Genomic DNA, 13,475 nt, shown 5'->3' on the forward strand with positions numbered 1-13,475 from the left:
TCACAAACTTCAGTGAGGTGTTCTACAGTGGCTACTGCTGATAAAAAGAAGCCTGAGCAAGTAACCTCCTCATATAACTCAGCTGAATCCTGGTCCCAGAGCACACAAGGATGTAATCACATTTATACTCATTCCATATCTGTATGGATAACTTTGACAGCATCCAGCTAAAGTAATTTAACTGTTGCTTGCTACAATATTTTGTTTTGCAACTTCATTTCAGTGTAGTTTCAAACAATCCACGTGCACTAACACCGCATGTGTTCTAAGAGGTTAAAGCAGTAGCCTTTCACTTATCTCCTCTCTTCCTTCATCCTCATTTCCCAGCCATCCACCTCTGCTATTAGTAAATCCACAGAAGTAAATCACAATGTACTCAATTCTCAGTGTAAAACAGAGGTTTACATAAAACAGGGTCACAAAAATCCCTACTCCCAGAGATATTCTTAAGTACATGAAAATGCAAACACAGAAATAAGCGGGATATTGTCTCCATATCTTCCTTACCTCCAGGCAAAATAAATAAGAACAAAAGAAACAAACAAACCAAGGAGCTGGAGTTAAACATAAGGAGATTCTTAAAATTATTTCTACACTTTCCCTAATAACTCTTTTTACTCCACAAAACAGAACAAATCTTGCTCTTTAGTAATACTAGTATTGAGATTATGCACACTTCTGTAGCACCTCTTCCCACTTAGTTTTGTGAAATAAAAAGTGAAATCCCACTGATGGTATGCTAAATGTACTATGCGGGTATACAGAGTTCTCATGTAATTTTCGTATAATTCATTCCCTGTACAACATTTCTGTATTTTAAAGTAGTGTGCTCATTGAATTGAGTTTACTCCAGCAGTATTCCTATTTAAGTCATGATAAGGTGACTCTCATTAGAGAAATATGTGCTAACAAAGGCGAATGCCACTGTAAGGATAATGCTTTTAGGAATGCTCTACAAAATACGTGGTTTAGAAAACCTCTCAATAAAACCAGTAATATCACCATCACAAGGCTATTGCTTTTCACTGATCACATTGAAAAGAACACCTGATAATATTTTCACTGGAAGTGTACAATGAGCTATAAAACTAAAAGCATAGTCCAACAGCTATACCACAAAATCAGAACTGTAGACCTACCTAGTTTTCCTCCTAATATTTCTCCTCTTTTCCCAATGTCTTCCAGGAAGAGTAAGAAGTTACCAAAATACACTGTTCTTTGTTATGCTTCAGAGATATTATGAAATTACTGTGAATGTGAAACAAATACATTACTGACACATAATCTGTTTTTTCCTAGTTTTAATCTACAATGCATTTGTCTAACCAAATTAAGTACTTCGCAGTCTTAGCATTACATGTGCAAACATATTTCCTTCATATTTGTTTTCCATTTTATGATACTTTAATTGTTCACAAGTAATAACATAGTTGATTAATTTTTACATTTGAGCTGCAATTATGCTTTGAAATCTAATTTGTAAGAACCAGGGTTGTACTTTAATACAAGCAGCACAGGCTTCTAAATTACAAAACAAATTATCCTCTTGGTCCCTTCTCCCCTGCCATCACCCACCACCACCTCACACTCTTCAGCATTTACAGAACATTACCTCAAAGTGATGTTTCTGCTGCACAGAAGTATGGGCCCAAAACTGCCTTAAATTTCTAGCAAGGTTATAAAACTCACACAATCACCAGCTGTGGCTCAAAAATTACTTTAATTACAGCTTTGCAACAGCAGATGCTTTTACACACTAGAAAGTACAATTCTGTTTCTGGAGTGCTTATCTAACGCTATGTACTTCCAGTTAATTTTGTGCAAACTTAGGTCAAAGAAGTCAAGTTCAACAAACATTTTTGCCCCAATTTTAAAGCAATGTAACTTATGTAAGATCTTGGACATTTCGGACATACTAGTGTATAAGAAAAGGGAAAGAATGGGCACAGTTGGCACAACTTGAGACCATTCCCTCCATTCCTGTTTAGTTATCCAGAAGAGGCTGACCCCCAGCTCCCCTTCAGGTAGCTGTAGAGAGCAATGAGTTCTCCCCTGAGCCTCCTCTCAGTTTCTCCAGACTAAACACCCCCAGCTCCCTCATCCACTCCTCACAGGACTTGTGTCCCAGGCCCTTCAACAGCTTCATAGCCCTTCTCTGGACATGCTCCAGAGCCTCAATGTCCTTCCTGTAGCGAGGGGCCCAAAGCTGAACACAGTGCTCGAGGTGCAGCCTCACCAGAGCTGAGTACAGGGGGACGATCACCTCCCTGCTCCTGCTGGCTGCACTATTTGTGATACAGGCCGGGATGCTGTTGGCCTTCTTGGCCACCTGGGCACACTGCTGGCTCAAGGTCAGGTGAGCATCAATCAGCACCCCCAAGTCCTTTTCCTCTACACAGCTTTTGTTGGAGAACAAGTCCTACGAGGAGCGGCTGAGGGAGCTGGGCTTGTTCAGCCTGGAGAAGAGGAGGCTCAGGGGCGACCTTATCGCTCTCTATAGGTACCTCAAGGGAGGCTGTAGCGAGGTGGGGGTTGGTCTGTTCTCCCATGTGCCTGGTGACAGGACAAGGGGGAATGGGCTTAAGTTGAGCCAGGGGAGTTTTAGGTTGGATGTTAGGAAGAACTTCTTTACTGAAAGGGTTGTGAGGCATTGGAACAGGCTGCCCAGGGAAGTGGTGGAGTCACCATCCCTGGAAGTCTTCAAAAGACGTTTAGATGTAGAGCTTAGGGATATGGTTTAGTGGGGACTGTTAGTGTTAGGTCAGAGGTTGGACTCAATGATCTTGAGGTCTCTTCCAACCTAGAAATTCTGTGATTGTAACCAAACTGCAGGCCTTGGCACTTAGCCATAGTGAACTTCATCCCATTAGCCTCTGCCCATCCACCCAACCTGTCCAGGTCCCTCCGCAGGGCCTTCCTACCCTCTGGCAGATCAACACTTCCCTTCAGCTTGGTGTCTTCTGCAAACTTACTAAGGATGCACTCAATTCCTCATCCAAATCATCAGCAGATATCACCAACACTCTGGGCCCAGCCATCCAGCCAGTTTTAACCAAGCAAAGAGCATACCTGTCCTAGCCATGGGCTGCCAGCTCCTCCAGGAGAACACTGCGGGAGACTGTGTCAAAGGCCTTCCTGAAGTCTAGGCAGACTACGTCAATAGCCTTTCCCTCATCCATCAGGCTGGTCACCCAGTCATTGAAGACAATGAGGTTGGTAAGGCAGGACTTGCCTTTTAAGAGCCCATGCTGACTAGGCCTGATCACCAGGTTGTCCCACACATGCTGTGTGGTTGCATTCAAGACAACCTGTTCCATCACCTTTCCTGGCACCAAGGTCAGACTGACAGGCCTGTAGTTCCCTGGGTCCTCCTTAGGACCCTTCTTATAGATGGGCATCCCATTAGCAAGTCTCCAGTCATCTGGGACCTCTCCAGGTGATCATGACCATCAACAGATGATGAAAAGTGGCTCAGCAATCACATCCACCTGCTCCCTCAGCACCCTCAGGTGGATCCCATCTGGCCACATGGATTTGTGACAGTCCAGCTGGAGTAGCAGGTCTTTAAACGTTTCCACCTGAACTTTGTGTGTATGTGGGGGGGGGGGCGGTATTCTGCTCCCTGTCCTGGACTTCCAGGTCAGGAGGCTGAGTACCCTGACAATAAATGGTCTGGCTAGTAAAGACAGTAAAGAAGGCATTAAGAACTTCAGCCTCATGTCAGTAACACTTTAAAGTACACACTCTAAATACCCTTTAAGCACAGACCCAGGTTGCTCAGAGATGCTGATCTCCTTGGAGATCTTTAAAAGCCACTTGAATATGGTCCTGGGCCACTTTTTCTAGGCAGTCCTGCTTGGACAAGTATTTACCTCTGGAGGTCATCTGATCTGAATTAATTTTCAGTTGATCTTTTCTATGAGTAGTTGGTTGCTATGACTGAGAAGGAACATGAAAAGTGCTGATACACCCACTCTGTAACCAGATACAATGTTTCTGCCATATTTGCTTTGCAGTACAATTTTATTTCATTTGCGTAACCATTAGTTATTTTGTAATTGTACAAGATCTTTCTCGTTTTGGCAGTGGCAGGACACATAGAAAACAGTAGAAGCTTCAGAATTTGATATGTTATCACTTTTTATTTGAAGAAAGCCAAAAGAGGTTACCTGTCTGAGCAGCCTAGTGAAAACAAAATGTCATGTAGGAGTTTTAGCTAGCTGGGGTTATGGAATAGCAGACAATAGAAGAAATGTAAATATTCTGCTTTTTCTATTTTTCTGAAATGGGAAACATTTCAGAAATGAGTTATTTTGCTCTACTTATGTACTCATTTTCCCATAATGTGGAAAAAGCAATAGAAGATATAAAGTGAGTCCACAAAACTGTTGTGGCCATGGGTTATGGTTTGTTTTCCCAATGTTTTATTGCAGAGGGATAGAGAATCAGAATAATTAAAAATAAGCTCGTAATCAAACATAACAGTTTAAAAGTGCCTTTTAAACAAGGAGTTAGTTTGTTGTTTTTTACCCTGATTATGTTTTTATTATTTATGAATCCCTTCCATAGTGAATATAGCCGGTTATATATTTTTAGTATGCTTTTCTCACCAGTATAAAAATTGAAGATTCAAAGATCTAGCAAAAAAAATTTCCAAGAAATATTTGCTTTTTTTAAAAAAAAAAAATATATTATTATTATTATTTCTCTAAGCGTATGTTTATTAAAGGAAACCAATATCCATTACTATGAAAAATGCAGTCCATCTCCTATTTCTCACCTACGACATACAAAAATCTTCTGAAGAATATCTAACATTCAAAACCCATGTGCTCACTAGGGTCTTACAGTAAATCAAAGATTCTACCTTACTTCGGCTGTTACCTTCCTAGACACCCTTTACAGGTGGCCTGTCATAAAACTGAGAGACAGGCAGCACTTGTAACTATTTTCCACAGATATAAGAAGGAAACAGCACTGAAATTTCTGGTCTTGTGAGACATTAATGTATTTGAGTGATCCTTACATCTATACGAAGAACTGCACACCCACCAGCAAAAAACTGTAAACCATGTGGGCTGCACAGTCCTGTGAAGAGCACATGCGGCAGGGAGGAAGAGTGATGGCTGAGCTCCTCAGGAGTGCAGGGAGTAGATGCAGTGTGAAAAAGCAGAGGAAGCAGCCCATGCAGGAGATGTGTAGGAACTGGAAACATGAGGAGATCCTCATGCGCACACTCCTGACCCCTGAGGTGATAGGTTCTAGCCTTAGACCTTTGGACACAGCCCTTCCTGTTTTCCCAAGAAGGACCTCCTTCCACCTCATGTGTGTGAATCAGTTCTGAGAATGCATTTGGCCCTTGCAGAAACATCAGCAATTCCTACCAGTTCAGGAATTAATTTTGATGATGCATTTGACTATTGATGGCACGTGCATATTGTACTATAAATTCTTTCCACAATTTTGAAGTACTTGTTCTGAAGAACTTTATATAAATCCAACCTCCCCTACCTCTTACATATCACAAAAATGCTATGCTGGGTAGTATACTCTGGTTCATCTGACGTGTCTTTTGCTGCTTCTCAACTGAGTTGGAACCACAGCTTGAAAACCAATATATTTCCAGAGCAACAAGAGTCACCCATATACTATTTGTATTATGCAAGGAATGATGTTTGCTTTCAGAGTGCATCATCACAGTTATCCAGGGAACTGAAATAGTTCAATCATCTTTTATCTGATTGTCCAAATGAGTCTGAAAAGCATTCATTTTTCACATTATCAAAACATGCCTTCTTGAATGGGGTGTCATACCAGATACAAATCTTGCAGTGGGGTATCACAGCCTGACAGCAGAAGACCGCTCTTCATGTCACCACTTAGGACCGGGGGAAAGCACAGAGGGGAAAGCAACACTGACACTTTGAGGGGAAAAAAATTCTTCACACAGACTTATCTAAACTAGAAACAAACAAACAACAAAAACCAACAAACAAACAAACAAACAAAAACAAAACACAAACCTGCAAGTGAAAGAAATGGACAGTAGAATAGGAACATTTTCTTTCCAACTCCTTTTGAAAGGAATTGGGCAAGGCTACAAGAGTCAGAAAGGATCAGCAGCATCTTCACAAGAAACAATGACATTTTTGCTACTTGAAGATTGTAGAGAGGAATCAAAAAAAAAAAAAACTCCTAAATTTAGTAAGCAAATACAGGATAGACATGGACCAAAACCTTCTGAGATGACAAACTAAGTATCTGTACTAAACAGTGCAGTACGATACAGCACTAAAGCTACAGTCCTCTACCTTACCTATCAGTAAGCACCCAACTAGTCACTGTGACTACCAGGACCCTACTCCTGGGATTTGAAATTGAACTCATACATAAGAATCTTGCTCAGGTAAGCAAAGTTGCAAAGTACAAATTAAACAGCTTTGGAACAGGTAATGTTAGAAAGCCTCACTACATAGGCCCATTCATACATTTATCAGAAGAAAAATTTGACTTGATTATTAAGAGCTTAAAAAACTACCAAAGGAGCTGTAGCATTTACCAGGCATCTGCAACCTAAGGTAATGTACCCTAAAGTTCCGGAATTATTTCTGATATGGCAAACAGTTGGCACGTTACTATGGCTGCTTCATAACAATGGGGTCTGTAGCTCCAAAAAAAATTTAACTGAAATAATATCTTCAAAGAAAAATCAAAATCAGAAATGTGGCAAAAGATGTAGTAGAAATGTGCTTTATGCAGCTTTAAATTATCAAGCTCTGATGGTCACGTTTTGTCACTGCTATTCTGGACTCCAGTGCCGTCATATGCAAAATATCAACTTTAAAAGTACATTAAATAAAGTACATAATAACCCACTTAACAAAAATGAAAAATTAAACACCTGAAATTTCACTGTACTTTTTTCAAGTGATAGTAGCACATGAATGGTTTTCTCAGTGTTTGGATATAAACAGCCTGCAGCAGCAAAACGGTCTGCTCAGAGAGACATATGCCTAAGCAACTTCTTTTTTCCACACCGTTCCTTGTAGTGTGAGCTTTCAGTTGATAATTTGATCACAGAAGTTGAAGCTTAAGTGGTTTTAAAGCATAAATTTGGTTCTCTAGCCTTGCTTTCTTTCCCATGCTTGTAAGAACTTGAAATGGAAGAGATAATTCCTTTTGTCATTGTTCTGCCTCAGCAGTTGATTTATTTATATTTGAATTCAGATAGGAAGAACTAAAATTAAGACTACATAAACAGAATGAACTGCTCAAATTGTTTCTAGCATCTGTGCACCTTCAAGAGCAACTGACTGATTTGCCACAAAAGCAACATCAAGAGGCCTTGATCACTTGAACTGTTGACAGCATGGTTTTTCTAAGTCTTGTATTTCTACAAAAGGAAATAAAATTAGTGCAATATCCCAGACAAAGTGGAGGTCACAAAGGACACAGTAAGGTACAGCTCACATTCTTTAGTTTTAATCCTGATCCCACACTGACATTCAGACTATACATTTCTTACAAGTCACAGTCTGTTGTGGAGTGGCAGGACAAAAGCTAAAAAGTGGGGCTCTTACTACTGCTAGCAGAACAAAAGTATACTTTGCTGAGTGCAGACAATTTCTTGTCACTTTGACATCACAAAGGATGTCACTTCCAAGCTGCTCAAGATATGATATTTCCTTGGCCAGAGTCTTCTCCACTTATTTTGCATCTGCGTTCTTACAGAGGTGGGGATTTTGCCCCCCACAGTGCACGATCCCCTAGCTGTCATTAAAAATCTGCTTCCTGATTAAATATTTTGCAATTTGAAGAAAAATACAGGGGAAAAAAAATGACCTCTAATCCTCTGATCTTGATAATATCTATTCACTGACAAAGAATCATTAAATTTTGCTGCTACCATTTCTGGCACAATACTTTGCTGCTTATAGTAAAATTACATTAAGCAAATACAGTGCATTATTTAAAGCCACAAAACAGCTTTTTTTCTAAGATGAAACATCATTAGTCAAATATTATATGATTCACACTAAAGGCATTTTTCCTTCACCCACGCATCACAGTTTCTTGTGTCCTGAAGGTCTTGCATATAGTTCCACTGGGGTTTACAGTATAATTGTATTTAGTAATTAGTAACTGTTTATTATCAGTAATGTGTACTTTGTGTGTCTTGGATTGCTTTCATATGTAGTTCTAAACATACTCTGTGCAAGGCCCTAAACTAAGAAATGTTTTCTTTACATGAATTATTCTTACAGAGTAGACCACTGCTTACCCCCTGTGATACTCAGTTTTGAGACACACAAGTCAAAACAACTGAGGTTCACAAAGGTAAGCATAAAAATCAAAGCATTTATGTTATTTTCAGTAAAGGTAATTTACAAATACCTGTAATTATAGTTCACCTGTGCAGATCAGACCGCACATGGAGTCTGTGCTAAAGTCAAGGGAACTGAAGGTGTGTCAAAGGCTTTTCCTTGCTTGATATTTACAGTGCATAAAAACAGATGGCACTGGGGTATATAGAGACAGGAGCTGGGGTCTCTTTTGCTTCAGTTAAAACTGGGTAAGGGGACAAAGATCTCCATGTAGAAAGCACAAGGTGAAAAGAAAAGCAAATGTGAAGCTGATGCTTCACAATGCTTGAGATGTCTTTGAAGCGGCATGCTTTTATCCCCCTGTAATTATTTTGAAATGTTATAGACCGACAGTTTACATAATTCCTGTTCTAACAACATGAAAAAGTTTTCCAGAAAGTTGTTTTGGTTTCATTTCCATTATATTTGTAATAAATGTTGGTTTAAAGATACTAATGCAGTGATGCTGTTCCATGTAAAAAAGTTCAAATATATGTAATCTGTCTAAGCAAAAACTTCTTTCTTTTTGAAAGAATGACAGAGCTACAAGTCATATTTTAAGACATGCAGATTGGAAGAGCAGCAGAGGCCAGTGCATATTTTTGAGACCACTGCATGCATAAGAGAAGTATGATTTCAGTCTAAGTACTTAAATGATATCACTAGTCAGGTTGTAAAGCAAAAATAAATAAATAAATAAACAACAACAACAAATAGAAAACAGGTTAATACACTTACTAATATCAATAAGGCAAAGGGAAAAACTATGTAAGAGATGGCATCATAAAACTTTCAAGTACATGTTAACCACAAACAAGACCTTACTTTGAATTTATAAGGAATTATGACATGCTGAAATTGCTGATAGTGGAGGGAAAAAGGAAATCAAACAACACTAAAGGATCACTTTTTAATGGACAGAAAGCAAAAATGGACTCTGGATTTCAGTGTAGCATTTTGTGGTATATTCCCTTCCCAATCCCTTAGTATTTAGAAAGCCATGACTGAAACATCAAATCAAACCGATGCTACCAGTATTTTGAACATCAATTCACTGTAAAAATACCAAGATGACAGACAATGTGCTGCATTAAATTTTTAAGTAAAGGTAGACTAGGAAGAAATGGTTTTCTGGCCAGATTGGAAAAGAGGCCACTGTCAGATACAGACTAAAGACACAGATCTGTACCAAGACTAGACTGACATGGGGAAAACAGACTTTACACTTCCTATTATCAGAACTAATAACAGATGAGATAGTACATATTTATTTTAATCTGGCTCAAAGTATTTGTACCTACGTTTCAGGTATAATATATATTTTTTATTATTTTGTTTTATTTTATTTTTTGTGGTGGTGTGATGGGTACTCAGCTGGGCAGCCAGTCTCTACCACACCTGCTCTCTTACTCCCCCTCCTCAAAAGAAGGTGTGTGGGGGAGGAGGGAGAAGAAAGCATGCTGCAAAGAAAAAACAAAACAAAACAAAAAACAAAAACAAAAACAAAACAAAACAAAACAAACAAACAAACAAAAAAAAGTAAAGGCCACGCAGAAGCAGAGAAAGAGAAAAATACATATATTCTCTACTTCTCATCAACAAGCAATGTTCTGCCACATCCTGAGAAGCAGGGCCTCGATATGCACAGCAATTGTTTGGAAGGACAGGTGTCTTCATAATGAGAGCTCTCCCTCCTCTCCCCTTTTCCCACCCTTTATTGCTGAGTGTGACATCATATGGTATGGAACATCCCTTTGGTCTGGTTAGGTCAGCTGCCCTGGTGATGTTCCCTCTCCACTTCTCACCCACTCCCAGCCTGCTGGCTCTTGGCAGGGGGCTGGGGAGTGGGGGAGGCGTTTGGAGGGTGCTGAGCCAGCTGTGCTCGCTGCTCATCGAAAGACAAAACACTGGTATGATAGCAATGCTGTTCTAGCTACAAGTGCAGAGTACAGCACTGTAAGGGCTGCTGCAGGGAAAGTTAACTCCATCCCAGCCAGACCCAGTACAGGCAGGGGTAAGTGTGTGTTTCATTTTCTTACAGTAATAGGTGTGCAAGATAGTTCTTCATAGAAATAAACCGACAGATAGACAATTTCAAAGCTAAACTTGCTTATACCCAGAGAAGCTGAGAACAAAGCATGAATTGTAAGGATCAATAATGACCTCATATTATCCATTTTCATACTTTTAATTACCTTCTACAATTTAAAAATGCATGGACCTCAACTTCATGTTGTGATTACTGTTTTCATGTTGTGATTTCTGTTATGTTTTCATTCTCCAAGAACTCAGTTGTTAAGGAACAACCATCCTGTCTGATATTGCAAGACAAGTGTTACTACACATGCACTGGCTATGATTCTCATCTAAGGCAAGATATCAAATTACACTCTATTTAAGTTAATAGATTTTCTTTGGAAGACTACCATCCCACTTTTGAAGATGCCATCATATGTTATAACACAGCAATAAAAATAGTCACTGAAAAATACTGAAATATCTCAAATGAGCAGAGCATTTCAAAATGATGTTCTTTCTAAAAAGCAACTGCTGACTAAAAACATTGTGCAAGAATGAAAGAACTATTTAAATAAAAGGAATCGCTCTATTAAGCCTGTTAAAAAGTCAATTTCTCAGAGTATAAATGCCCATTCTCTCTGTATACCTCATTACCAAAAGCCTTGGAAAAAAAAAAAAAAAAAGGCTAATGAGCAAAAGAAACAGCTTAGCCTCAGGCCAAGTTCTGCTTTTGGAAATGCAGATGTAACCCCTTGTGAAACAGAAAGAAGGTGTATATGCATATCCATGAGAATGAATCTGGCCTGATGTTTACACTGTATTTGTAAAAAATCATGTTATTTGAATAACTCACTGTTTAGACACATCAGGCATTATTGTCCGTTCTTTTTTGCTTGTATCCACTGTCGTCTCTACAGGGGTAAGTACTACAGCAGCACATGAGACTATTGACTGGTATGAGTCTTCCCGGCAAACTGCAAAGATAAAAATTTCAGTGTTAATCTCAGTGTATATTTTAAATGTTTAAATAAATATATATATATTATAATCAAGTCATATCGTGATAAAGAAAAATGCAAATGATTCTCCAAACTTCGATGCTGTCATTTGAAAACTTCATTGTTTCCTAACTGTTTGCTTGGCACTTTTATTTGCCATGGGTTGATATGTCCATCACCATTCTAAGTTTCACCTAGCACAAGATGTCACTCTGCTCTATCTCATTGGCTGTCTGAGTCCTTAAAAGGAACAATATGTCCTAGCATCATATCTTGCACTTCTTTTTTTCTTCACAAATCAAAAACCAGAGTGGAGATTAAGGAGGATTTTCAAATAAACCTCCCATCTTTAAAAAATTTAGACTTTGTAATAAACTATTTTTGAGAAACTGGTGATTTTTTGTACTCAACCATTACATCCCAAACTTTAATCCAAAAACGCCAAATCCAAATGGTCTAGGAGTAATATATGATATTTTGATTCATGTGTTTTTCCATTAATACAAATTATTAATGCATTATTGTGCTTGTTGATATGACTCATGATATTTAGAGCTAGAAGAATGATTATGTATTTCAGCTGAACATCTGGCTCAATTAACACTGATGAATGAATACTAGAAGTACCTGACCTCCAAACGGATAGCTGTATTTAAGTTATACATATTCTAAAATCTCAATTGCAAGTGTCACGAGTAATTTAGCACTTTGGCAGCCACCACTCATTGCTACTTGTTTTGAAGGTATAGAGTTTCAGCACAGCCAAGGTATACTTTTATGAGCCCAAACCACACACACATATATTTATGGTACTGTTATATGTCATATGTAAGTTAGAGGAAACATGGTAATTCATCTTTTAAGAAGAAAGTCACATGATATTTTATATGTTTAACATAGGAATTATTTTATAGGGTGTACATGCGCACATACACGGCCAATAACATACATGGTCACAAATTCTCAAGAATTCAAAGCTAGAAAGAACCTATTTTACAACTACAAACATTTGTGCAAGGTTGTGATAGCTGGGGATATTGAATGGTGACATCAATGGACAACTTGTTTCTGATGACATGCTAACCTTCTGTCCTCCACAATCATATGCTTCCTCAGACAACACACCTTTTGCAAAACTTATACTTACAAGAGAAGTAAAACTGGAGTAAAACTTCATTCATGTTGCCTTGACTGGATGCCAATCCAGAACAACTAATTATGGCATTTTACCCTGAGTTTTACTCAAATTACATTCAGCATGAACTCAATGTGCATGCCCAAAACATACCCTGGAGCAGTACCTGGTACTTTAAGGCAGGTAGGGAGTAGATTTTTAAGAACAGGGCAGACCATGCTTGGATATTTGCACAAAGGTCCGAAATGTCCCAAGGGCTTCTAGTTTTCAGAGCAATTCTGAGCCATTTAGCAAACAGCACAAACATCCTGAGTATGGTCTGATTCCAGGAAGAAAATATTTTTGTGGGGTGCATGTAATCACATTTAATACATTTTATGCTCTCCAGGACTGTTTATGCATATATGTTTAATTATTAATGTGCAAGTTGTCCATGGATAGATGCATTAAATGACCAGGATTGAAACATTACCTTCTTTGTTTTGGAACCAGTGTTACTCACAACACAGTTGTTATCACAAACATCCATCTCCTAAACACGGTCATACCCACAGACAACTTGCTATATCGCCTACATATACACAAGTGGGATATACATTAGTTTCCTACATACAAAATGAAGGAGGGAAATAATGCAAAATACGCTGAACTAGAGAGACAAAGAAAGAAGAAAACCATTTTTTTTTCTCATTTTTTATCCTACTATGTTGATACCATCTACCAAGTGATTTTTATCATACTGTTGCCTCACTCCAGTTGCAGGGAATGTTGAGGAGAGAAAAATAAAGAGGCAACAGATCAATTACCTGGCTCTGAGCCTGTGGTGGTTTTACTCAGGTGGGCAGCCAAGTTCCACCATGGCCGCTCTCTCACTCCCTGTCCTCAAAGAGGAATGGGGAGAAAATACAGTACAAAGGGTTGAGATAAGGATAGGGAGATCATTAAACAATTATCGTGACA

General features: G+C 38.8%; 1 protein-coding gene across 2 annotated transcripts in view; it reads right to left on the reverse strand.

Annotated features, from left to right (window-relative positions):
• The window catches only part of CCSER1 (coiled-coil serine rich protein 1), a gene marked incomplete at its 3' end in the record, with an annotated part of 642,080 nt that overhangs the window by 448,978 nt on the left and 179,627 nt on the right, over positions 1-13,475 (reverse strand). For both annotated transcript variants that reach the window (XM_082760286.1, XM_082760287.1), the window contains exon 5: positions 11,236-11,356. In XM_082760286.1, the coding sequence (XP_082616412.1) occupies positions 11,236-11,356 (121 nt within the window). The remainder of the gene's footprint in view (positions 1-11,235; positions 11,357-13,475) is intronic.

The sequence above is a fragment of the Aythya marila genome (assembly GCF_965140915.1).
Source record: "Aythya marila genome assembly, chromosome: 4".
NCBI classification, from domain to species: Eukaryota; Metazoa; Chordata; class Aves; order Anseriformes; family Anatidae; genus Aythya; species Aythya marila.